The sequence below is a fragment of the Glandiceps talaboti genome, chromosome 9 (genome assembly GCF_964340395.1).
Source record: "Glandiceps talaboti chromosome 9, keGlaTala1.1, whole genome shotgun sequence".
Taxonomy (NCBI): domain Eukaryota; kingdom Metazoa; phylum Hemichordata; class Enteropneusta; family Spengelidae; genus Glandiceps; species Glandiceps talaboti.
This window is the reverse complement of record NC_135557.1, coordinates 24,484,368-24,512,334: the sequence shown is the minus strand read 5'-3', so window position 1 is coordinate 24,512,334 and position 27,967 is coordinate 24,484,368. Positions and strand designations below refer to the sequence as shown.

At 34.5% G+C, this 27,967-nt stretch overlaps 2 protein-coding genes across 2 annotated transcripts in view; one reads left to right on the top strand and one right to left on the bottom strand.

Annotated features, from left to right (window-relative positions):
* LOC144440017 (platelet-activating factor acetylhydrolase-like) overlaps positions 1–411 on the top strand; it is a 7,619-nt gene extending 7,208 nt beyond the window's left edge. The window contains exon 9 of the mRNA XM_078129245.1: positions 96–411. Coding sequence (XP_077985371.1) covers positions 96–199 — 104 coding nt within the window. The 3' untranslated portion in view covers positions 200–411. The remainder of the gene's footprint in view (positions 1–95) is intronic.
* LOC144440016 (uncharacterized) lies at positions 19–27,967 on the bottom strand. Its single transcript, XM_078129243.1, has 10 exons — positions 27,680–27,967; positions 18,123–18,225; positions 17,470–17,638; positions 15,700–15,754; positions 12,750–13,289; positions 11,965–12,143; positions 11,059–11,167; positions 9,776–10,061; positions 8,319–8,366; positions 19–7,335 (listed from the first exon to the last, which is right to left on the bottom strand). Exons 1-10 carry the CDS (start codon positions 27,965–27,967, stop codon positions 6,854–6,856), a joined length of 2,259 nt encoding a protein of 752 aa, XP_077985369.1. The 3' UTR covers positions 19–6,853.

Below are 27,967 nucleotides of genomic sequence, written 5' to 3'. Positions count from 1 at the left end.
AATAAATGACACACAAACTTATCAAACAAGTGAATATAAAAAGAAGCATTTTATTTCATCTTATTCTGTACAATCTTGTTTAATTATTTACACAGGACTGGAGTACAATACATCTATGGATCTGATCCTAAAAGGACAAAATCCTCACGTTATTGAAGGAACCAATATTAGACTGGCACCAAAGAAAGCTAAATTATAATTATGTCTATGCTGTAACCTGTATTGTTAACTTAACATTTTCACTGTGTTTATCTGCATTGTCAAATTTTTTACTGTTTACACTGTATTCTACCATGCACAAGCCAAGTTGAACAAAAAAATATAATGAAATATATACCCTGATCGTTCTACATCATGACAACACGTGTATAATGTCATGATAACGTGTGTCTATGTCACAACAACACGTGTGTATGTCATGATAACGTGTGTCTATGTCACAACAACATGTGTGTATGTCATGATAACGTGTGTCTATGTCACAACAACATGTGTGTATGTCATGATAACGTGTGTCTATGTCACAACAACACGTGTGTATGTCATGACAATACGTGTCTATGACATGACAATGGTGTTCTACTGTGTTTGAAATATGAGTCAAAACGTTCAAACTTGCCATTAATTTTCCCGATTTTCTGTGATATCACTGGCTCTGGTATTCTCCAATATTTTTCTTCATTGAGCCTGAAAACACTTGTGGCTTAAGGGTTTTGTCACTATGAGTCGCTAGAGGAATAGTGACAAAACACTCTTAGGTCACTTTCATTTTCTGTGGCTGAACAAAGAAATATATTGAGGAATAACATCTAAATGTCAAGTATACACTGTGTTTTCAAAAATGATTCTATTCACAATGTTGTGAAAATCTTTACTGTGTCAACACTGTTATCACAGTGTTTATATAATGTCATCGAGGAACCATGCAATGGTGTACGTCACTGTAGCTGTACCATGTCATCACGGAACTATGTGATGGTGTACATCATCATAGCTGTACCATGTCATCACGGAACTATGTGATGGTGTACATCATCATAGCTGTACCATGTCATCATGGAACTATGTGATGGTGTACATCATCATAGCTGTACCACTAGAACCAATGTAACTGGGATGGAACCTAAGAAATCTGAATTATATAATCATGTGAAAAATTTGACTTTGTCTAAGACTATGTTATCAAAAATTTGACTTTGTCTAAGACTATGTTATCAAAAATGTGATTGTGTCCAGACTGTGTTATCAAAACTTGACCCTGTTCACAGAAGGTACCAGAGACTCTACCAGCTCTAAACAACATTAATTGACAGAAACTGTGCTCTCAATCATTTTCAAAAACTAAAAAATGATGTATTCATTCAACATATCAGAAACTTAACCATATCTATATTGTGTCAAAAACTAAACCATGATGTATTCAAAGTGTACCATATTTACAACACCATGTGGATATAATAGCATCAAAAACTGATCTTTCTATTCCCATGAGCAATCCTGGAACTAATTATGCTAATTTCTAATTAACATATTAATGCACACCACATTCATTGGTTGTATCAAGTTTCTTCATAACTGTATGAAACACACACAGCTGCACAGGCACTCATGACGTTGCTAGTTCACAGAGATTTACGTTAGTGGAGAACTACGGTAGTGAGGCTGTCAAGTTGAACTGTGAGTCTGACAGGCTCACAATACAGCCAGATGGCCTCACTAACATTATCATAGTGCTCCTCTAACGTAAATATTTGTGATCTAGCAACTTCACGAGCACCTGTAGATAGAATTACGTTCACAAAGAGAGACAGCTCCGTGACGACATCTCTGATCCGTGACGACATCTCTGATCACTGGCATTTACAAAGGAACACGGTCTGTAATTGTATTTCTGTAGTGATTAGTTTTTGTTTCATATTGAAATGCTCTTATTCTAACAAATATATCAGGGTACAAAATATGGTTCTATTTTTCAAAAGTAAAACTACTTGAATTTGTTTTATAAAATGAAATTTAAATTTATAAACTAGATATTGTATTTTAAGAGACACTCATGGCTACAAAGGGTAATAAACTTTTTAAATAGTTGATTTTTTCCCAACACCACAAAATTATGATGTAAGATCTGATCTACACTGATAGATACAACCATAGACTCAACATGTTTTGTGTCAGGTCTATGATAAAACCCACGAAAAAGCACCGGTATTTTTGCTTGACTAAAGCCAACTAAGCAAAGATTTCAGGCAATGACAAATTTAGATAAAAGCGACAAGATAACTGATATAAAAACAGTGAGTGCATCTGATGTAGGTTCAAACAATGCTTTTATCAGTTTGTTTATATTTGTGGAAGTTACAATGTAACACTTACAGTCATACTTGATTGTTACAACATGTAACATTGTATCAGTAAACAGTGTTATAGGATCCTGGCTCCTGTGGTGTTTATACTTTGATCAACACTAATAACATTCTATATATTTGCATCTCATTCCTGCTAACCATGAGCAAAGCAAATACACCGGTGTTTTTTTATGGGTTGTAGATCAGACTAAATCTATTGATACCAGGTTTTTTTTGTGGGTTGTACATGACAATAGATTTATAGATACCAGTTTCTAAATGAGTTTATACCATGAACTGAAGTAATTTAATGTTGTTTTAATTACAACTAGAATTATGTAGTGATGTGAAATGAATTGTAGAATACAATTTCACAATAATCATACAGATATACGTTAAATAAAACCATATCATATTTTAAACTTGTCTCAATTTATTAATTTTGTACTCTACTCCAGGAAATGAACTCATTTTCATAAAAAAATGGGTTCTGGAGAATCATTACATGATTTTACATCACCTTCAATTATTTGCAATTTCAGAGAAACATCAAGTTGATCTTGTGCGTTTATATGGGCTATTGCATCATGGGAAATAATGTTTTCAAGTTGCACACTGAATATTCATGAGTAATAAGTTCCTATACCCTAACAATGTAAAACAGTTTTCATGAATATTCAGTGAAACTTCTTTCTCCAATGTCTATTCCGTAGCCTATGACAGATTGTCTTTGCTTCTGTGACTGCACAACTGATTACAATGATATTTTAACATATATAGCACTTATGATGTACAGCAAAATGAAATGAAATGTTCACATCAATGTACACATACAAAATGGTTCAGCCTGAAAAACAAAAACAAAATCTAACTTAATTTAAGTTGCATAGCATCATTTCCAAAACATATTTTTAAAATTGAGTGTCACCAGTTTGAAAGTCTAACCATCAATTACATTAGTTTACATATACATATTCAAATATATGCTAATTAGTAAGTCACATGTTTATATTTTGAATGTCACATGATTAGCAATAGCCAATTATGATTATCTGCTTAGCATAATATATGTGTGATTAATACTGCATACAAATATTTACCTTAATTGTGACCAATCATGTTGAAAGAAAAGTATCACATGACTACAAATAGCCAATCAATACTGTCTACATTGAATAGTTGTAGTGCCAAGAATACATAACATGTTGTGTAGAGGAAAAGTTCCTTAACTCTTTGAGTGGCAGATAACAGAATTTTACCCCAAAAATTAAGAACATGATTTGTTTGTCTTGAAATAACAAAAATGAAATATTTATATATTTTCAAATATGAATATTACGACAAATTATCATCTACTCCATATACTTCTAGAAATCATTTATAATTTTTGAAAACATTTCTATAGTCTTTTAAATCTAAACTGAATCATTTAAAATGTACACAAGATTTATTAATTAAAAACGTGTTTTTTTTAAAGTACTGAATTTAAGTGACACTTTCAAGATTATCTTGCAACACTGATTTCTAGTAATCCTACTTTGTAATTGATTTTATACAGTGGACCCAAAAAAACTTGTGCTGGTCCCAAGTTAGTCTATAAGGTGTGCCATGACAGGGCACCCTCACACATTGGACAACCTCTTGCAGAGGGAGAGAGAGGGGGAGGAGGCTGGTGAGGGCAGAATGACACGACAAGTCTTGCATTTTAGTTTTAAGTTAGACAACAGTAAATACACCACAGTCAAGTTATCAGAAAAAACAAAAGATTTCATGGTTTGGCCACTTGGAGTGCTGTTTACAAACCGTTTTGACGGCAGAAGTGAGGGCCCGTGTTGTAGAGTCCTGTCTTTCTTCTACCTTTCTCCTGCCCTCCTTCTACTCCTACTCTTCTTTTTCTACCCCTCTGCCTCCTCCTGCCCTAATCCAGTTAATTACAACTTGTATAAATAGGACTAAAAAACTAGTATGTAAATTTAATAAGAGATCGTTATTCTATATAAATGAACATTACATTCAAGTGTTTTTTGTCTTTGTTAGTTTCCAATCGGTTTGTTTGGTTCTAAAAAACAATATATAATGTATTCATTAAAATATGTCACTTTTACACACCACAATCATTTCAACTTAATAATACTTTACAAATTTCTGTCACCATTCCTATAATTTATATCTGAGACAAAACATAATATGAGTTGTTCAAATTGAGTTTCCAATAATTTGACACGTGCCATATATAGTCATGAAAAGAAATAATGTAATCATATCTATTGAAGGCCAATCAAAACAAAGTCAATATTAGCATATACCATATATGGTTAGGTACCCTAATGACTATTTGACATGTGCCATATATAGTCATGAAAAGAAATAATGTAATCATATCCATTGAAGGCCAATTAAAACAAAGTCAACATTAGCATATACCATATATGGTTAGGTACCCCAATGACTATTTGGCAGGTACCATATATAGTCATGAAAAGAAATAATGTAATCATATCTATTGAAGGTTAATCAAAACAAAGTCAACATTAGCATATACCATATATGGTTAGGTACCCCAATGACTATTTGGCAAGTACCATATATGGTCATGACAAGAAACAATGTTATAATAACCACTGAGGGCCAATCAAAGGAAAGCCAATATTAGCCAAGACAAGAAACAATGTTATCATCATCAAAACCTTTGCGGGCCAATCAAAACAAAGATAACATTAGCACATACAATGTACCTCAATGGCTAATTCGCAGGTACCATATATGGTCATGACAAGAAACAATGTTATCATAATCACTGAGGGCCAATCAAAAGAAAGTTTGTATGTGGTTATGTATTTCAAGAATAAATATTTACCATATATGGAAATATTACCATATATGGAAATGAGTTAAAAGTGATGAAATCTGATAACCTATCAAAGCCAGTCAGTTGAAAATATATTCTTGTTTATAACACAACCAGTTCTACATATTTCTTTTTATAATAACTTTGTTTAACATTTCTAGTTGGCCTCTTATAAATTGGTGAATCCAATAACTACCAGGCTAACTGCAGATCATAACTTAGATCTGGATCAAAGGTCAAAGCAACCAAAGGTCAAAAAGTAGACATTGAGAATAGCTTGCCATTGACAGTCTACTATACACATGGGCTCATTTTCTACAATCTCTCCTCTGTATAGTCAATTGGATAAATTCTACTGAAAATCGAATTAAATCTCCTGCTGGGGAAGGGATGAACAACGCTGCCTGCTGCAAACATGGCTGTCCACTGCAATAGCCTGCATATCAGTAGTACAGTAATCTATCACAAATGGGTTACTTTGTTCAATTTACAACAAACTCAATCTCAAGTCTTAAAGTAAGTCACATGAGAATGTCAAAATTTCATCCTGTTTGTATCGATACTCCACTAGCATTAAACTACTACTATCAATGGTAAGAATGGAATGTTGAGCTAAAGAAGACCATTTGACTAAATGATGGAGAGAATGATCATAGAAAACAAACCCATACATATAGTTTCTAGACTTCAACGGTATCAGCAATCGAATGTTTGTAAGATATAATAGTTTGATAATGAACTTTGATTAAATACTTGTCTGGCAAAAATGGCAGTTATATCTGACAAAATTGGTTGAACAAAAATATAAAAATTATCAAAAATTATTTTAGTTATGAAATATATACATCGTTTATAATAAGTGTGGTTCGGTATTTTGTCATATACAACCTCTATCTATTTCATGTCAAAATGTTATACAAAAACTATTACAATATTTTAGGTCTAAAATATTGTAAAATACCTCTTTCAAAGCTATCTATGAAATGATTCACACTACTGTGTGTCTCTGATATGAAAAGAGGTTTCATTTTGACATTTGACCTTGAACTTCAAGGTCAAGGTCAAAACCAGTATTACTAGCAAAATGATGGTACAGATGTAGACAATTAATTGGGTTGCTGACATATTGAGTTGTTGTACAAATATAATGGATTTATACACATCTGTAAATGGCATGTAACTAGCACTGTGCTAGCATAGTGCTAGCATTATGCTAGCATAAATTGTACTTACCATCAAAATGAGTTTCCTGTTGTCTTTGTCTAGTATGTAAATTACATTAAATGAGAATTTGAATGCATATAATTAATTACAACAAAAAACAGACTACATATTAATTCACAATAGGGAACTTGCAAACCTGCCATGTTGAATGTTGCATCATGGGAAATGTGATAGTAAATACTAATCTAATCAATTAGTATTGTAAACAATGTTGATACATTGTTTGTAACCACAAATAATCAATTCATTGTTACCCTGACAATTGTGGGAGGTCAATTTTATCAGCAGTTCCAGATTAGGTATTACGATAACCACAAATAATCCCATAGTCCTTTGCATCTGAGCATGCTCAGTCTGGATTGCAAGTTCCCTATTAAAGAGCTACATCTTCAAGGATATATTGTTACTGTACACATTTCTTAAGACTTTTCATTGATTATTTTTTACTGTCGTTATTTTTCTTATCAGTGTCTTTATCGTCATCAGAGATTGCTTGATAAGTGTGGTCTTTCTTCTTCCAGAAGTCATCCTTCACTTTATGATCATCAATATGTACCATTTCATCAGGACTAAGATTCTCGGCAGCAGTGGCAGAGTTGTCTCCACTACCTTCCCCCTCCTTAATAGACTGATAAGTGTGATCCTTCTTCTTCCAGAAGTTTTCACCAACCTTGTGGTCATCAATGTGTACCATGTCACCAGGGCTCATTGTATCACTGCCTTTGTCTTTGACTTCATCAATGGCTTGATAACCAGGTTCAATGTCAGCCATTACATCTTTTATCCTTTCGTATCCAGGTTCACTCTCGCTACCTTTGACACTTGACCTTTGACTTGACGTGTTAGGTCTTTCACTTTGAGATCGTCCTTGCCTGTTTATGTTGACGGTATGTGCTGATGTTGCACTGGCACTACCAGCTAGGAGGATAAAAAGAAACACATGGTTTATGTAAGTGGCACAAGCTGATAATGTCAATGCATACCTTCTATGACATTACAATTTGTCTTCTGGCATTGTTAGAACTGTTTGTTACATAGTATGGAGTTCCTGTACATTTTTTGATACATATAAATAAATGATATCATTGGATTGTTCATAATTATAACCTAATACCAGGTTTGAGTTCGGTTTAATTACAAGTAATGGTTAAGTATACATCAGTAACTAGAATACTGTGAGTACCTTTTAATTACAAGTGATGGTTAAGTATACATCAGTAAGTAGAATACTGTGAGTAACTTTAATTGCAAGTGATGGTTAAGTATACACCAGTAACTAGAATACTGTGAGTACCTTTAATTACAAGTGATGGTTAAGTATACATCAGTAACTAGAATACTGTGAGTACCTTTAATTACAAGTGATGGTTAAGTATACATCAGTAACTAGAATACTGTGAGTACCTTTAATTACAAGTGATGGTTAAGTATACATCAGTAACTAGAATACTGTGTGTACCTTTAATTACAAGTGATGGTTAAGTATACATCAGTAAGTAGAATACTGTGAGTACCTTTAATTACAAGTGATGGTTAAGTATACATCAGTAACTAGAATACTGTGAGTACCTTTAATTACAAGTGATGGTTAAGTATACATCAGTAATAAGTAGAATACTGTGAGTACCTTTTAATTACAAGTGATGGTTAAGTATACATCAGTAAGTAGAATACTGTGAGTACCTTTTAATTACAAGTGATGGTTAAGTATACATCTGATTCAGTAACTAGAATACTGTGAGTACCTTTTAAAATGCAGGTAAACTACATCCCAAAAAAAACATTTAAACTCAACTTGTGCCACTTTAGAATAGACATAGGTTAGATCTCAACATTTCTCTCTGTGTTACTCTATGTGATTTATACATAAGAATGACAGACCAACTATTCAATAAACTTACCACGCTTTGGTTTATTCACTTGTGCATAGAGAGGCATAGGGTCATCTTCTAAAAAAAACGAAATATTAGAATTAGATACTGTGTGTGAATAGATCTATATGAGTACTCATTTATATTTTATAGACTAATTCATTTATTTGTTTTCTAAAGCTACATGTATATTTCTTTGAGTACATAGCAGTGCGCCCTCTAAGCCAATCTGATGTGCTACTGATGCACACAATTTCTAGTGACACACCCCAATTTGATGTTCCCTATCTCTTACTGAGTGGTGACCAGTGTGCCCTCTAAACCAATTTGATGCACTACTGACACACACAATTTCTAGTGACGCACCTCAATTTGATGTTCTCTTATCTCTTACTATGTGGTGACTCACAAGAATGCTCAATTTTTCTCAGTTTGACTCACAACAACAAAATATGGCTATCATTAGAGGACACACTGGTACATAGTAAGTTTATATGTAATGTTAAGTCGTTGAAGAGTTACTTAAAATAGAGTACAATGTCCCTGAAAGTGATACATTTCAAAGATAATTAAGCATACACATGTACATGTATATCAGAACAGCACAGTATGAATTGTATGTTTGACAGTGTATGTATGTATGTATGTATGTATGTATGTATGTATGTATGTGTGTGTGTGTGTGTGTGTGTGTGTGTGTGTATGTATGTATGTGTGTGTGTGTGTGTGTGTCTGTATGTATGTATGTATGTATGTATGTATGTATGTATGTATGTATGTATGTATGTATGCATGCATGCATGCATGTATGTATGTATGTATGTATGTATGTATGTATGTATGTATGTATGTATGTATGTATGTGTGTGTGTACGTATGTACGTACGTACGTACGTATGTCCATATTTATATGTGTATGTATGTATGTATGTATGTATGTATGTATGTATGTATGTATGTATGTATGTATGTATGTACCCGGTATGTATGTATCTGTCTGTTTGTTTGTGTGTGTGTGTGTGTCTGTGTGTCTGTGTGTGTGTGTGTGTGTGTGTGTGTGTGTGTGTGTGTGTGTGTGTGTGTGTGTGTGTGTGTGAAAGCATACAAGTGTGGGTGTATTAAGTTTACAGTACCTTTGTCACTGTCCTGTGGTTTATTAGGAGAGACAGGAGAAAGAGGAGGAGGAACAGGTGGTACTGGAGGGGCAAGAGGTGTAGCATCTACATACAGAGAAAGAAGGAAAGTGAAGGAAAAACAAATAGTACACACGTGACAGAAATAGTACACACATAACAGTTAATACATGACACTAAACACACGCTGTGAAAAGTTGGCTTTTAAACATTATAAACAGTTAGAGAACTTTTTCTAAATAATTTTGGTGAGATACTGAAAGCTGAGGTGCTCAAAGTCTGCAGTGCTCAATGTCAAAATCACTGATGCTTAGAATACATCCGAAAATATCAAGATTTCCAATATATCCTTACCTCCATCTCCAGCGATACTTGCATAAATCTCACTACTAACACTCATCCTTGAATTGCCTCCAGTTGTCATGGTAACATTGACATCCCTGGATGATGTGTTACTGGTAGGTCGAGTGCTATCAGAGGGAAGGGGTGGTGGTGTCTGTGGTGAAACCCCAGGTGTATTGACAGTGGAGTAGTAATTGTCGCCATCACCATCAACAGAGGCATAAGTATCTGCTGATGACACTCGTTTGGTCTTTATTTCTCTCTCCTTGATACTCTCAATACTTTCTCGCACACTCAACTACAAGATATACAATGACAACAATGAAAATCACTGCTTTATTACCACATTGCTCTCTTGGTGAAGTGCGAATTCTCAGGGTAGAATATTTACTTAAGACATTTTGGCTAAATCACTCGGCCTTCTTCAGTTTTTATTGTATATACTAGTAGTTTAATAATGTAGACTTGTTCAATGACCATATCAAATGTCCAGATAAAGAAGCCATCATGATTAAACAGAAAGACCAATAGGCCTTTCTAAAATTTGTCATGGTGGTGCTCTACTTCCTGTCTGTGTATACCTTGGGGCATACATGGTATAGGGTACTTGGTTAATTATAGAGCACTACTGCTTTCCTTGATGTCTGAACAATACAAAACACATCCCTGATTTACACTTCTATAGAATACCAAGGAACAAAGCTCTTAAGAAACGGTACTATCAGGTGATGATACCCCCAATTTGAGTGAGGGCACTATGTTCTCAATTTCCTGATTGCAGTCTGGAATGGCCCATTCCTTAACAGGTACTATTAGTAAAGACTAATTTTCTCTAATAACCAGACTGGTACATTGTGTTTATGTACAAGAAGACATTTTAGTCACTATTTATCTTTAGCGTTTTTGTTTTCCAGCGAAATTAGCGAAAATAAGTCATTTTAGCGAAAATTTCTAGGTTTAAAATAATCAATTGGACCTTGTACTTCCATTAGGAGGATCAGTGGATGTTTACACTCACTGCTGTGATGCGTTAATTGGGCTAATAACTCATGAATTTGTTCTAGGATTAGTAATGTACTAATTAATGCAAAGTTGGTAAACACTGGTAAGACAGTGATAAAGTAGGAAATAGGAAAAAAACAGTGAGAGGATCCAGTAGTTATGGTGGCAATATTTAAAACTTTATTTGAAATAGAGTGAAAATAATATTAGAAATCTGGATAATCATGAGAACAAATTGATCATTCATCCTATACCCTGTGATAACACTAAAAATATGTACTAGACATAATCACCTCGGAATAGGATGGCTCCTTTCTGTTATCACTACCGGTTACTGATGCTGTGGCTCCAACTGCTAAGGGAGATAGGGTAGATGCAGTACCTTGTCCCTGTGATGCCGCTCTGGAAGATATGAACAAGGTATAATCAGATAAGTTAGGAAATGTGTGCACTGTATTGTGGTTTATGTGGTGTTATCCAAGAACAAGGTAAACTTAATATGGAATCTATACCTCCAGCTCCCTGTGGAACAAAATTTTGCAGCAGTGTACACGCATTTGACATTGACCGATTTTGATAATTAGAAGTTAATTAACAATTAATTAATTAATTAATTAGAAGTTAACTAATTACAATAACAAACTATTGCCAATATTGATAGTAGTAACTGACACTTAAATTGAAACAGATAATGTCATGTTTGCGTACAAAGTTTACCTACACACGAAAGTTGGAAATTCCACCATATTTTTAAAACAGTATTTTATTATTACTTGTGGAATTAGAAATGAATGATATAAAAATAATAATACATCTGCTCCGTCAATATCACAATGTTTTGCCTTCCTTTGGCTAGCAAAATGTTGATGATGCCCTAAGCCTTGCCTTAAGTTTGATGATGCCCTTGCCTTAGGTTTAAGCAAACTAAATTTTAGTATAGACTGCAGGCTTTAAGAGGCAATAAATTGTGGTATTGCCCTCATTGGCACGTTAGGCAATAAATTGTGATATTGCCCTCACTGGCATGTGTTAATGTTTAATTATACACACAGACTCTTTACTCACAACATTGGTTATTGGTTAGAAGTAAATTTTATTGCAAATTTAACTTCAGTAAGTTATTTATGTATGCTAGACCTGATACTATGTCGTAATACAACGAAGATATTCATCATTAAAGTGTTTTCAAATACTTTTACCTATTTAGTGTTGGTGATGATCTTGGGGTAAGGTCAAGGTTCACATCATCTGATTTGTCAGGTACTGGTGGTGCATCGTTTCCTCCAGTACTATTTTCTACTTTACTGTACAGATCAGATCCTGTTGAATCTCTGGCAGTATCTTCACCTTTAACCTTTGACTGATGACCTTTGTCAACCTGATACATTTCAAAGAAGGAAATTCTGAGATTAAGTATTTTCCAAAATGTGAAGAAAGTGACTAAAAATAAAGAATGTTTAGTAGATTGTTACAGAATAGTCACATCACCAAAAAGCTAATTTCTAACATAAAACATTTAATACTGCTTAAGTTAAAATGGCCATATGGATGAGGAATGGTTATCTATTTTGGATTTTTAATTTACAAAACAGTTTTATCATGGCTTCCTACTTGAAAAATCAATGTGAAACAACATATGTCAAGTCTGTGTTTGTAACTCAATACATTGCAATAAGCTAAAATATGTGTAAAATGTTTGTTATTGTACGCACAATCACAAACATTTTATATATTTATCAGTCTTTACAATTTATTGAGTTACAAACACAGACTTGGCATATGTTGTTTCAGATTGTAGGAAGCCATTATAAAATTGTTTTGTAAATTAAAAATCCAAAATAGATAACTATTTCTCATCCACATGGACGCTTTAAGGCAAGAAACCTGCTACACACAGTATAAACAAAACAGAATATATTGTTTCTTACCATGGTGGAAGAAAGTTGTTACCTGACATACAAACAATGAGTATAAAGTATCTTACCTTGGCATACATCTCACTCATTTGATCACTTTTGACCTCCTCATACAGATCTTCTTGGCCTGTATCCCCTCCAGTTGCCCCCTCACTTTTAATCTTTTCATAGTTAGGATCCTTAATTTCTGGTGTCTGGTCCTCTTTTCCTGTCTTAATTTTATCATAATTGGGATCATCGACAGCCTGATAATTTGGGTCCAAGTCTGCCGACGCTTTTCCTCCTGTCACACTTTCATAATTTGGATTGTCATCATCATCTGGGGGAGGTGTCGTAACATTCGGAGGCAATTGCGGTAATCTGCGATCAATCGTCTTTCCATTGTGTTGAGAGTGTGTACTAATTCTGTTTGCGTTATCAGCACTACCAGTGCTTACCTGACTGGCGGGTCGCTGTGTCGTAGAATTATTACCAACCTGACCATCCACGGTCAGACTATTTCGGTCTGTACCAACACTGTTGCGTAACTCAGATGTTTTTTCAGGTCCAGTTCCAGCAGATGCTTCACACTTTGCTAATGACTCCTTGACATCCTTAATTGACACAGGCTTTTAGAATGAAATCAAATCAACAGAACATCATTACCATGGAAACCAGTTATGTTGAAATAAATCATCTGACTCAACAAATATCTTAGTAACATTGCTAAATCTCACAACATAGCAAAACAACAATTTTATAAAAAACTGCTAGATCTTACTGGTATTATCTTGTATAACAAATAGAGTTGTACATTTGAAGCCAATGACATGCCAGATAGATGTATAGACATTGTTACAATGTATATGATTTGGCAATGATATGCTAATTTGTAGCTAATATGTAGCCAATTTGTAGTTAATTTGTATAAAAATGTAGCAATGTTATTTCTTACATACCAAATTATTAAAAGAAGCAATGTTTATAGTAAGATATTTGTCAAGCAAAATGATGAAATGAAACAATGTCATTACGATTCATGTTGCGACAGATGATAATTTATATCAAGTGAACTGGTTTCCATTGTATTTATGTTAGTTTTATATTTTAGTTAGTAGCTACACAAGACTTTACTGTAACACTACAAGTTGATTATACAATAGAAATTAAAACTGCATATAATTTCCAACCAAGTAACAATGTTTTTGCTAAGGTTTGGGAACCCCGGTAACAGAAAGGGGGAAAGAGGTAAAACTGGTAGTGCTTCCCATGCAATGTATCATAGTTTAGGTGGGGAACCCCGGTAAAATGATGTGGGAACCCCGGTAGATTTTACCTACTTACCGCCCTTAAATAAAACACTGAGTAATATCAACAAACATATTGATAAGTAATAATTGTCTAATTAGTGTTAGTGAAAAATAAAATTGTAAGTTGGCCCAACCACATTATTGTATACGCAGAGATCTTGTCGTCGTCGTCGTCGCCCCTCCCCCCCCCCCCTGACCTATTGTATACTATAGACTGCAGCTGTGGGTCATTTGAATGTTGCTCTTACTGTATGCATAGTATAAATTTCATTTCACCCACCCATCGATCCCAGTACTTGATTGCACCCACCCACCCATCCCAGTACTTGGTTGCACCCACCAATCCCAGTACTTGGTTGCACCCACCCATCCCAGTACTTGGTTGCACCCACCCCTCCCAGTACTTGATCGCTATTCAGGAGCAGATGTTCAACCCGATCAGAATCATTCAATACTACTTTTTCCCAGGGGGTTCTTAGTTTTGCTCTTTTTTTGTGTCCAAAGATAAAACACTCCTTAAGTTATTTGACATCAATGTTCTGGACTGAACCATGTATTGTCAAACAGCTGACATCCATAATAAAAATGTCACCACACATTTCCACAAATCTAGGATGTATTCGTGTGATGGTTCATGCTAGCTGCAAAGTGGCTAACTGGTTTGTGGTACATTGGCATGCAGTAAACACACAACATACAAATTAAGCTTTGAGCACAATTACCAAGAAATACATTTGATGAGCTAACTAGCAGTTTACTAAAGTACAGTTAGGAACATATTTATCACAGATATATATCTTGTTATTGGTATTTAACATAAAAACAACATGCAAGCCTTCAAGTCATTCATGTATGTCATTCAAATTCAAAAGATCTTCCTAGTTGACAGTAGTTTTAGGACACACATAGTCTTTATAAATCTATAAGATATGTTTGGGTGGGCGTACCCTCATATACATACCACCCTACTCCTCTATGGGGAAGGAAGACAAGGGCAGAATAATACACGTATCTAACAGTCCTTAACTGCATACATTGTAATGTCTTGAAGGCTAGTACACACGGAACAAGGTCTAGACATGTGACCATAGCAAAGGTTAAAGGTCAAGCATTATATTGTTAATTATGGAAGCAACTTGAAGGGAAAGTCCAGCCAATCTTATAACATAGTTTAAACAGTGATACAATCAAAAATAATATTTTCATTTTAATTTCTTTCATATCTTTCTTTGAAATCAATAAATGTTCAATGTGAGGCTAAAGAAGGCTGTGATGCCTTTTTTTCTGATAATAATCATGATAATGATGATAATGATGATAACAATGGTGGTGATGGTGATGATGACAATGGTGATGATGACAATGGTGGTGATGGTGATGATGACAATGGTGGTGATGGTAGTGGGATGGTGATGATGATGATGATAGTGGTGATGGTGATTGTGATGGTGGTAATGGTGGTGATGGTGGTTGTGATGATGATGGTGGTGGTGATGGTGGTGGCAGTGGTAATGACAACAAATTGAACAATGGTTATTACTATTATCATTATCATTATTATTAATATTGCTTTTGGTGAATTATGAACTTTGATAAATTGTTATGATCCATAATTTGGAGTCCAGCCAGTAATTCATCCAGTAAAATGACTTTGATAATTTGTACACTAAGTTATATTATTTAGCTTTTATTGCCTTCAAGTATAGCGTGCAATGATTCAATATCTTACTCCATGATTCACACTTGATAATCTACTAATTCTTACTCCTGTCACAGTTTCCACCCTGCAATAAAAGAAAAGAAGAAGAAAAAAAGACATATGGTACTATCAGTTTACTTTCTTTGTTGAGACTTTGGCCATGTTTACATGATACTGTTTTCAAATAAAGACACAACAAATGTATACACCTCCTATTTACATGGAGATTGCAAAACATGCACATTGACATATGGGTACATAAACCACAAATGTAACACATTGTATTCATGCAGGCTTCAGTGATTGGCTTAGATCTTGTGCCTTCAGTGATTGGCCTAGATCGTATGCCTTCAGTGATTGGCTTAGATCGTATGCATTCAGTGATTGGCTTAGATCATATCATGTGGTATGGACTACAAGTCGATCATGTGAATGAATAGCTCAAACAAAGACAGAAATGTAGATCATTGAGTAGATTGATTGCGATTTTCCAGGGTTTTCAGGGTGTTGGTCACATTTTTCCAGGGTTTTCCAGGGAGGTTTTGAAATTCCAGGGTTTTCCCCTGACCATATGAACACTGACCAATGATCCCATTGATGTTAATTTGCATACAGAGGGAATGGTTCAAATTCTACTTTTCATAGGGATCTATTCATGTAGCATGTAAGTCCCATCAGTGATTTTTGCTTTGACTATGGAAATATACCCTTACTGCCTGGCCTTATTTAGGTACTAGTGGATGTCATATGACACCGCAGCTTTCAGCTTTTGGAAATAACTGCTGCATAACAACCCTTATGGTACTAGTGCCCTCATAGCCAAGCAATAAGTGGTAAATGTATCAATTTGACAAACCTGGTGGACTAGACAAAACAAGTGTGTTTACACATATGATTAAGCTGCAGACACATAGTCACAAGTTAGTTATAACAGTAATACAGTTTATGGTGGTTACAGAAAGTGATTATTAACATCACTTGAACTTTGACCTTTCACCTTGATAAATGGAACATTTGAACATTGTCTATAAATTCCTAGGTTGTCCAAAGCAATTAACCATGAAATGTGTACATAGGCTAGAATATTTATTCCACAAATAATGACCTCAATTACCTACAATGTGCCCTTGCAGGAAAGAAACATTTACTTTATAATAACAATTGACTTCTGTTGTGAATATATCACAAGGGATACAGGGGATCTGGGGGATCACCAAATTTTGATGCTGTAACAAGAAATTGATGTGTGACAATAGTGTGTCACATTGGCCTAGATCCACAATGGGTATACTTATCAGTTATCAATGTTAGAAGGGAGTGTCCCCTCCTGAAGGTCAGTGGTGTATCAAATAGGCCAGTAAGGGACATGTTCATTTTGTGACTCCAGTGTTTTTTCCATAAGCATGACAAGTCACTTCAAAGCTACATTGTATATCAATGCTCGTGTCCTCTCCTAAAAGTGGAATTTCCGAATTAAAAAATAAATTTAATTAAAATGGTGACAATTTTGGTAATAACTAAAGTGGAACTTTCATTTTATCACAGGATTCTCTCAAGGCCTTTAGAATAGTAATGTATTTCATTCTATCATTTTTCAAAAAAAATAGTTTCTAACTTTATACACATTTTTCTGGATATTTCATACATTCCTGGACACAAACACAAAAAAGGTCTAAAGAGAACCCTGATTATTTGGTGAAATCTGATTGAACCCATTACTCTATAATGGTCAAACATTTACACATAATTTGCATAATTGCATATAATTTGCATGCTTAAATATATAATTTGCATACTTACGGTGGTTTATTTGACTTGACACACAGAACAAGTACAAGCAGTAGTAATAACACTCCTACTCCTCCAATCACTGCTCCTTTTGTGAACACATCACTATCTGTATCATCCCACTGTAAGTCTTCAGAAGAAAGTAAGTTCCTTGCAGACCTGTGTACATTAACTTTGTCAGCTGGGAGACATAAAATTAAAGTTCAAATTACTACAAACTTGATGTACATGGGAAATCTGTTGAGTGCAAAATGCATACATTTACACACACACACACACATTACACTCATATGTACAAACATACAAAATTTACACACATGCACACACACACACACATGTACGCACACACACACACGCACACATGTACACACACATGCACACACACACACACACACACACGCACACATGTACACACACATGTACGCACACACACACACACGCACACATGTACACACACATGCACACACACATACATGTACATGTACACACATGTAGTCACACGCAGACACACATTGCAAACAGACACACACACACACACTGCATACACTGACATACATTGCACACAGATACAGACACACATTGCGCGCGCACACACACACACACACACACACACACACACACACACACACACACACACACACACACAGACTTGATATCATACTTACAGACAGTTCTGAGTTCAACACACGATTGAACAATATCTCCTGACTTCAATGAACATTCCAGGGAAAGTTTGCCATCTTGAAGGAGACCACTACTCAGAAGTAACTACAAAATAAACACAACAACATAACAAATAGTCAATATGAAATCAAGTGAATAAAATAACGGGTAAGAGAACTGCTCAGTGTTGGCGGAGGTACATGATATATATGAACCATTCTGAGTGTCCTATCATTCATTTAAGAATGTATGCCTATTGAGGTTTACCAAAAAAGATGAAATGGTAGCCAAGTCAATACATTGATATTTGATTTGATGGGATTTATACAGAATGATTTCATTCATTTTATAAGTGCTAAGACTTTACATAGAAATGTGAGTTATCCAGAATGACTTGTAAGTTTGGTCAGATATATTAATAAATACAACAATGGTATGTAAGGGTCAAAATTTATCAAAGACTGGTATGTAAGCTATAAACTAATCAATACTAACTTGATAAAAATCTCAGGTTGTTTGAATTGTCATAAACTTTCTAGCCCTGCCCATACTATGCAAACATCATGAAATACATTTAGTATATGACAGAACCCTGTGATCTACAGCATAAATGAGTATTTAGGAATCATTGAAGTGTTCTCCATGGCTTAGTCTGGATGCCAACTGTGGTTTCTAACCACACTAGTAAGTGAACTTGAAGGTATAAATCGTAATGATACTGTATAGGAACTAGACTGTGAGTGGAGGTATAAATTGTAACGATACTGTATAGGAACTAGACTATGTGAGTGAAGGTATAAATCGTAACGATACTGTATAGGAACTAAACTGTGAGGGGAGACCTGTGTAAATGGTAATGATACTGTATAGGAACTAGACTGTGAGTGAAGGTATAAATGGTAACGATACTGTATAGGAACTAGACTGTGAGTGAAGGTATAAATCGAAAGAAACGTGTTTTCTTTCACAGTGAGTGAACCTGCGCGATCACAGAAACAAGTGTGATTTTACCCCTTTCATATATAATTGGCTAAATACATCAACATTAACAATATTATCGACATTTGATTGTATTCTGATAGAAATATTCTGAGACATAACTCGGGAAACAAATGCCTGTGTGTTTAACCCTTCCATGGATGTTTAGTCTCTTTGAGTTTTATAAAGGCTGCTGGGTAATGCACTGATAAGAATTGACTTTATATTATTTCCTTCAAACATAGACCCTCCACCAAGGGTCTACACTACACTGTATGCTATAAACTCACTTAATATTAAATCTTGAATGACATTTGAAGCATAATAATATATAATTTTTATTTTAAAAATGTCAAACTGGTATAATATTTAATATTGTATTTTCATAGGTCACAGACCTTTACACTATGTAAACATAAAATAATAAAATGTAAACACAGTGATTTGACAACTTGTTTATATAAAGAGATATTCTATTGTTCGGAAAACAAATAAATATATACATATAGCTAGATTAAATATTTGTTTTCGGTCTCAGCCAGCAAAGATGGGGCAAAGGTCTGTCACAGTGAATGATACTTTTCAGTACTATACTATATACAATGTACATATGCATGTTGGAAAGGAAATACAACTGCTGACATCAGACCTTAGACAAATAGAACCTGTTACTAACAGAGAACGTAAACACAATAACTATTGGTTGTCGGTGGCTGAGTGGTTAAACCACTTGCCTCTTACCACTGCGGTCGGGGTTCGAACCCCATTCAAGGTTTGATTAAATTTACCAAGCTGTAAATAAGAAGAGTGTCGTCCAGTTTGATTCTATCGAACAACGCAGGTTTTCCCCGGGTACTCCAGTATCCTCCTGCATTAACACTGAACCAATGAGGGATGGCCCTCACTGGACTTCTTGGGAGACAAGTGTTTATATGCTTAAAGAACTATCCAGTATAAATAAAGATTATTATTATTATTATTATTATTGAAGGAAGCACAGAGACAAGTATTACATTCCATCTTTAGATTTTATTTATGTATTTATTACCAAGGATGCTCTACAGGACTAGTCTCATTAACAGGCTGTATGGCCTCTTTACATAAATAGTTCACCTTCACAAACAAATTGCCAGTAGGCGATTTAAGACTTCAAAAAGGAAATTGAGAATACAGCACCCTCACTCAAATGAATATTTGACCTAGTCTAATTCCTCTACAGTATGGTTACCATTTATACCTCCACTCACAGTCTATTTCCATTATTCAGTGTTGTTTGCATTTAATTTTGTTTTTCTGGGTGATCGCAACCTTCCCAATCCCATGACAATCAATCCCATGGCTATCATTCCCATAGCAACCTTCCCATGGCAATCATTCCCAGAACAAGATGAACAATAAATGAAGGATAAGGAAATGGAGTCATAATATTCACCACATCAGATTTTAATCAGCTTTATACAATGTAAGTATTGACATGTATATACATAGTACTTCTATTTTTGTCACGATAATGTGAATCAATTGTCATAAAAAATCAATGCCTATATTCAAGGACAGTTTGTAAGTACTGAGAATTTACACCAGTCCTCAATACATAAAAACATAGCAAATATCCATATCAACAGAAAGCTTAGATTAAGAGCTTTTAATCGATGGTAACTTTATTTAAAATGAAGGAGAAATAAGCATTATACGGCAAGTTTAAAAAGAATGATTTCGGAAGGTTTTCAAAGTATTAGCAACACTTTCCACTGAAATCCATACCGTTTTTTGGGGATAGCTAATCACAAATATTAATAATCACATTTTCCTGATGTTAGACAATCCACAATTTACATTTTATGATCACATTAGTGTTGATGTTAGACAATTTTATACATTTGTAATCGCTATGTGTAAGATATTTGTTCAATTTCTACCTGACTGTGTGTGCTTCTAGTTAGTGACAGTTATGTTCACAACTTGTAATCCTCAAAAAATGATAAATAATTTGTAGACCATTAGAAAACATTGCCATATTAGTTTCTACTGTTTCTAAGTCATCATCTATTGTAAATTTCATAGCATTCAAATTCAAACATACAAATGAAAACAAGAACACACAAATTGTGTTTGCGTTGGTTGCTGTCCCCCCTCCCCCACCCCCTGACCATGGAGAATGGTATACACTACAGATCTAGGGAGACACCTGTTGTATTTGACTATAGATTTTTATGTACAAAATGTTTCCTATAAATACCATTGATGACATCAGATCCCTATTATAAGATAAAATTACATGTAGACTTAGAAGATAACATTATTCTGTTGTTATTGGTTACTCTTATCTTAACTTCATCATTTTTGTTGTTATTGGTTACTCATCATCTGTTGCTACCCAATTCCACTATTTAAATTTGGATGCCGGAACTTCCCACCCATGTTGGAGTATTTCCTTGATAAAGAGATACATGATGTACATGTAACACAACAGTGTCATAATAAGACTATAGCGTCAGGTTACATTGTAGCTCAGTACATGTAGTAACATTTAGTTAGCACTGCTCCTCATCAGTACGTGTTAATGTATTAATGTGTTACTACTTACACATACATATGGATTGACCATCGCGAAAATCACTTTGGGTTTTTATTCGCATTGAGCAATTGTGGCGCGTTTAGCGCTGACAAAGTCAGCACAGTGCGTTACAAAAGACAACATTTAACAAAAGACAATGTAAATAAAGACGTACATTTTGTACTCTCCTTTGTGATGAATTGAATTGATTTGCATTCATCAATAAAGCCCGACCCGTTTCATGAAAAGAAATTAGAGTGAGACAGGATGCAGCCGGTGTGGATCGAATGTGAGCAGCTTGAGAGAGCTAGTCTACAATGTACGTCCAGGACGTAAGAGCCGGGTGGCCAAGTTCCAACATGTACTGTAGTAACTTGAAGGTTTATTCCTCATGATACTATGGTGGGGAGAGGAGGGGGTTTGTACAATGTTTGTATATCCCAATATATTATTAGTTGACAAAATAGGCAAAGATTAATGTCTGCAGTAGTCCTACCACCAGTTTGTTGTATGGTTTCAAGAGAACACATGACCATCATTACATAAAACTTTATTGCAGGATACACTCCCATATACAAAAACATAGACATAATACAATACCCTTCGGGATTTGTTTTGAATTCACTGCAGACTCATTTCATTTTATTGTGTTTATTGTCTGGTAAAAGATATACTGGTACAGTACCAGTACAGAAAGTTGGCATGATTGAACACATTTACATACAGCCCTGTCCTCACTACATTTTGTATGTACAACATACTAGCCTGAGGCAAATTTACTATTTTCAAAATCTGGAACGTGGGGACATGTACATTACAAAGTCTTATCTTTATCTAGTCTGGCCAATACATTCCAGTTTACACTGGTTTCAATTCACATTCCATAACTCAGTTGAACCCCCTTACATACAATGCCATGTCTCCATATACACAGATAGTCCCTTATGATTTTCCATGTCCACACAAGTTTACTTATTTTCATACACCCATTTTTAAACTGCTCACTTCATATCTGGGTAATTAATATTCATTTGACAATATACATGTATATGTATATGTAATGTGTGGATAAAAGAAAAATCAGGATTGATTATACATTATATGTTTTATTACAGAGTAGGTCCTCCTCTGTATTGGAAAAGTCCTTGGCCTAGGGAGTCTTTTGCATGAAAAGTCTATGGTATCTTAAGGGTTTTAAATCACTTTACTTTGAGAATATAATATATTACACTGGTTTCACATTCCCTTAATCAGTTCAAATCACTTTGAGTACATTTATGAAATGGGATCTGGACTATGACAGAAAACAGAAGAAACATGATATACGTGTAATAATAAGCCAATGTCACTAGACAGTCTGACTAGAGGTGTTGAATGATTTATTTCATAATAGCGTATTCCAGCAACTGAGTATTATGTGATGTATAATCTTATAATAAAATAATGAGTTATACAAGTATATGCACAAGGAAGTTCAAACAGAGTTTAAAACTTAGAGAGTGTAACAACAGACCTCAGACAACTGTATAGAGAATTTAGCTTTATGTAGAGAGTGTAACACCTGGCCTCCGACAACTATAGAGAATTCTCTGTTGTCTGAGAACTGATGACACAGAGAGAACACACTAGAAAATACTAATCCTGTGATGATACTTTGCATAACAAAAGAATATGTACATTAATCTATCATGTTTTCATGATGTACAATTTATACCCTCTCAGTCTTTTGCAGGATTAGACAAATATTATAAGGTCGTCATACTCACAGTGGAGTGAAAAGTATCCCTGAAATTCAGAACATCTAAAAAACCAAACATGACTCTGTGTGTGTGTGAGTGTGTGTGTGTGTGTGTGTGTGTGTGTGTGTGTGTGTGTGTGTGTGTGTGTGTGTGTGTGTGTGTGTGTGTGTGTGTGTGTGTGTGTGTGTGCTGTATGTACTTTTGATTCATTTTTCTTCGGAAAGTTTGTTGCAGTCCCATTATTGATTTGAAATGTTGAAAAATGTAAGGGTCATGGACAAGACTAAATCCGCTGAAGTATTTCCATTGTCCACATCAGATAATAATTTTGTGTATTTCTTTTGTATTCATTTTGTATATTTGTATCATATGTTTTTTGAAAGTGTAGCTTATTTTTGTTATCTGGTGAAATTCATTCATTCATTCATGGCTCATCATACAAAAGTGTAGTTAGTATCCCTCTGACTACATATAGACTCTCTCACCAGTCCTCAGAAGTATTACTATTACCTGTTTTGTATGGACCAATATCTACCAAATATACCAAACAATTGCACTAGAAATTAATGCTAGTAGAATACTCTAGTACTTCAATGGGCCATCATTAACTACATACATGTAGGGCTAATCATTTGTGGACATGTTACTGCAAGGCTATGTTATTGTGATGCCCCATGGGCCAAAGAACAAATGTAGGAGGGCCCACAGAACAATTATGCAGTAGACATTGGTACATACAAAACAGCCCTTTTAGTGATACAATGCACCGAGGACTGAGAGAGAGTCTACCTTCTGACATGAATGTAAATTATTCAGATAAAGCATGATTAAGAAATGAAAGTATTACAAAGGAAATATATCCACACATTTATAAATCTTTTACATTTATCATTTTATAATGAGAAACAGAATATAAAACTATATTGTAAGGCTGTCCTAAATTACTATAGATTCAAGTATGATAACAAAGTTATTGCATCATTTTTGATTACTAATTACTACTAATTAATGTTAAAGTCACATCAGTAAACAAGATTAATTACCATACCCATATCTTAATAATACATTTCCAAATATCATAAACTTGCTACAATGATTATGTACACAAAATGTACATAAGGTTTTCAATCATACATGTAGGAGGAAATTGCTTCCCTCACTGAAATCCAAATTAAATATCATTTGTTCTCTCACAATAAATAAGTTTCACTTGATAATGTTATGTACATGTATGGTACATTAATTTAACCAGAGACTTGACTATCTTACTCAATATACAAGCTCTGGATATATAAGTTACAAGGTTCAACATACTAGCTTGACTGGTAAACAACATCTGTCAATATATTTTCATTAGAAGCTTGTTTTTACTGCAATGTGAAAGAATAGCAATGCTTATCAGTGTTCAATGTGATTGGGTAAAGGGTCCTGCTGTGTTTATTGTGTGTCTGTTATTGTCAATCTAGAGTTGAAATACAATATGTATATCTATCTTTGTGTCAAAAACATAATGTCCCATGAGTGAAACACCAAGCCTAAATCATTTTAGCTGTCAGAGATAGTCCAGAAAGTCAAACAATGGTATTCAATAAATGTGTACATGTAAAACTGATACATCCTGTAGTAGTTTCCGTGATTGTTATCAGTTTATATATAGTGTATTTGTAGTTATGCTATATATGTCTGGTATGTCTTCTTATCACATCAACATTGAACCACAATGGAAGATCTATGATTGAACCATAGTGGAAGATCTATGATTGAACCATAGTGGAGGATCTATGGTTGAACCACAGTGGAGGATCTATGATTGAACAAACAAGTGTTTATTTTACATTTATACTCTGGTAATTATCACCAGGATCCCCATTGATAGAGATCTTAACAAGTTTTCACAAATGTTATCTATGCACCACCACCCTCCTCATTCACTCAATCCCAACACACACACACACACACACACACACACACACACACACACACACACACACACACACACACACACACACACACAAACACACACACACACACACACACACACACACACACACACACACACACACACACACACACACACACACACACACACACACAATATTATAGCTCCAAGTCCAAACTCAGTTGGAAGAAGGATACAATTTACAAATGTCAGTATGTGAAGTACGTGTATCATAAATTTTTACTTTCATATAATGTGTCACATTTATAATGTCAAAATATCACGTTTTTCTACCCAATATTCAATGCATTGTCAATGATTAACAGATTTACTAATTTTGTATTGACATACAATTATATACAGGTTTGTATTACACTTGATAAATTGCCAACACACAATAAAGCTAGTCAAATTGTTAACATTTGAAATGATTGATTGTTGGCATAAATCAAGGCTTCAACTGTATATAAATGACTTTGGGTTCAATTAGTATTAGTACATGTAGGTCAGGTACATGTATCATCAATGTTCTTCTTTCATAAAATGTGTCCATAATTATGATGTCAAATATCACATGTTCTTTGTCAATGATTCAATTATATACAGGTTTGTATTACACTTGATAAGTTGCCAACACTGAATAAAACTAATCAACTTGTTAACATTCAATGATTGATTGATTGCACAAATCAAGGCTTCCAACTGTATAAATGAGTTTGGGTCCAATGTACACATAAAACTTCAGTGTAATGTGCTGATAACAAATATACCCTGCCTCTCCCTAAGATTGTTACAGAACAGTGGGCTCCACATGACGCCATGTTTTCTTCAAAACAAAGGAAAGTGATTTACATAACAATATAGCCATTTGTTATGCAAATAAACATGACTCTACCCATACCATGTAGACCCTCCACCATGATTACCCAATAGAACATTATCTACATCACTTTGTATCCTGAGACATGTTACTATGTATGCATATCTTTTTAATGTTTTTCTCGACACTGTGTGAGAAGAGCCACCGGCTCAACAGTCTATCGAGATTAAATAAAGTCTAATAATAATAATAATAATATACTATTTTTTTCTCAAGCTTGTTCTTCTCAAATATCTGTTTACATTTTATTTCCATATATTAGTCATTATCCATGGTGTGAGTTACATGTACCAATGATTCTATTCTTGGCTACACTCTGGTTTACATCTATATGTAGATGGTGTCAGATTCCTTTTCTCTGGCCATTGGTAGGATTTTGTTTCATATAGCAAGTCCTTGTTTGTAACTCAATAAATTGCAAAAGATTAATAAATGTGTAAAATGTTTGTTATTGTACGTACAATAACGATTTTACACAGTTTTTGTCTTTTTGCAAAGTATTAAGTTACAAACGCATACTCAGTCATTATTGTTTCACATTAATTTTTCATGTAGGAAGCCATAATGAAATTGTTTTATAAATTTAAAATCCAAAATAAATACCCAAATCCTCATCCATATGACTACTTTAACAATGTGATGTCATATGGTATATTTTCTTCTGAACCCCCACGGCCACTGATTTAAATCTAAAACCAATCAAAACTGGGCCTTTTGTTGTCAACACAGTGACAGAAAACTTGTCATCAACATCATATCGCAGTAACAGTAGCTAAACAATGGTAGAAAACTTGTGGAATTGTTTTGTACACAAAAAACCTACAACTTGGGAAAAACATAATTGTTAATTTGAGCTACCATGGAGGTAAATACACCAAGATAGGCAGATGTATACAATAAGATCTGCAATGCTACCAGTGAAATTAGTGCTGTGTAGACTACCATTCCACATTATACAACACACGTCAAATTTACAAAATGTATTTTGGGTTACTCATAGTTGATGGGACAGTAAATTAAATATACGCCCTAGTTAGAGCATTAGTGACCTCAATTTGAAATATCATAATCTATGAAGTTTTTGGCTTAATTTTCGAAATTTAGAGAGCAAAATCTAAATAACACATCCAACCTCCACTTCGTTAGCTCCTGTCCCCATAGTCTGATTACAAACAAGGACTCTCAACACAATCGATTGGTATATCCATAATCCCGGATTGATTGTGCCGAGATCATCCTTTCCGTAAACAGACTAATGTTCCAAGTCTTTCAACTTGATTTTCAGTTACCGGTATTATCTAATATTCTGTTATCAGCTACGAATTAATGTAGTAATTTCATACATCGCAATGAACATCTACGAAACAATCGATAGAGACAGAGAGACTGGATAAAATCGTTCAAATATGGGCGCTGTCATATACAAATGTACGTGCGACATGCATGATTCATTGCTCCGATCTTACCTTTGCAATGGGGTACACCTTTTCAACGACTCCCATTAAAGTGCCTTCTACATCACCGTTCAGTTCCAGACGACAGCTAGTATCGTCAGCTATTATACCACCTTTGTATAAAAGAGTTCCACGTGTGTTTTCGTTGTCACTAGTTCCTTCAATGATGACATATTCACACAGCTCAGAATGAAAGTTCGCGATATGTTGAAGTTTCGTGTGTTCCGTTTCAACGGGCAGAGGCTCTACGAGTGAAAATGTCCAAAGCTGAAAGAGCAATACCCAAATAGATACATCCAT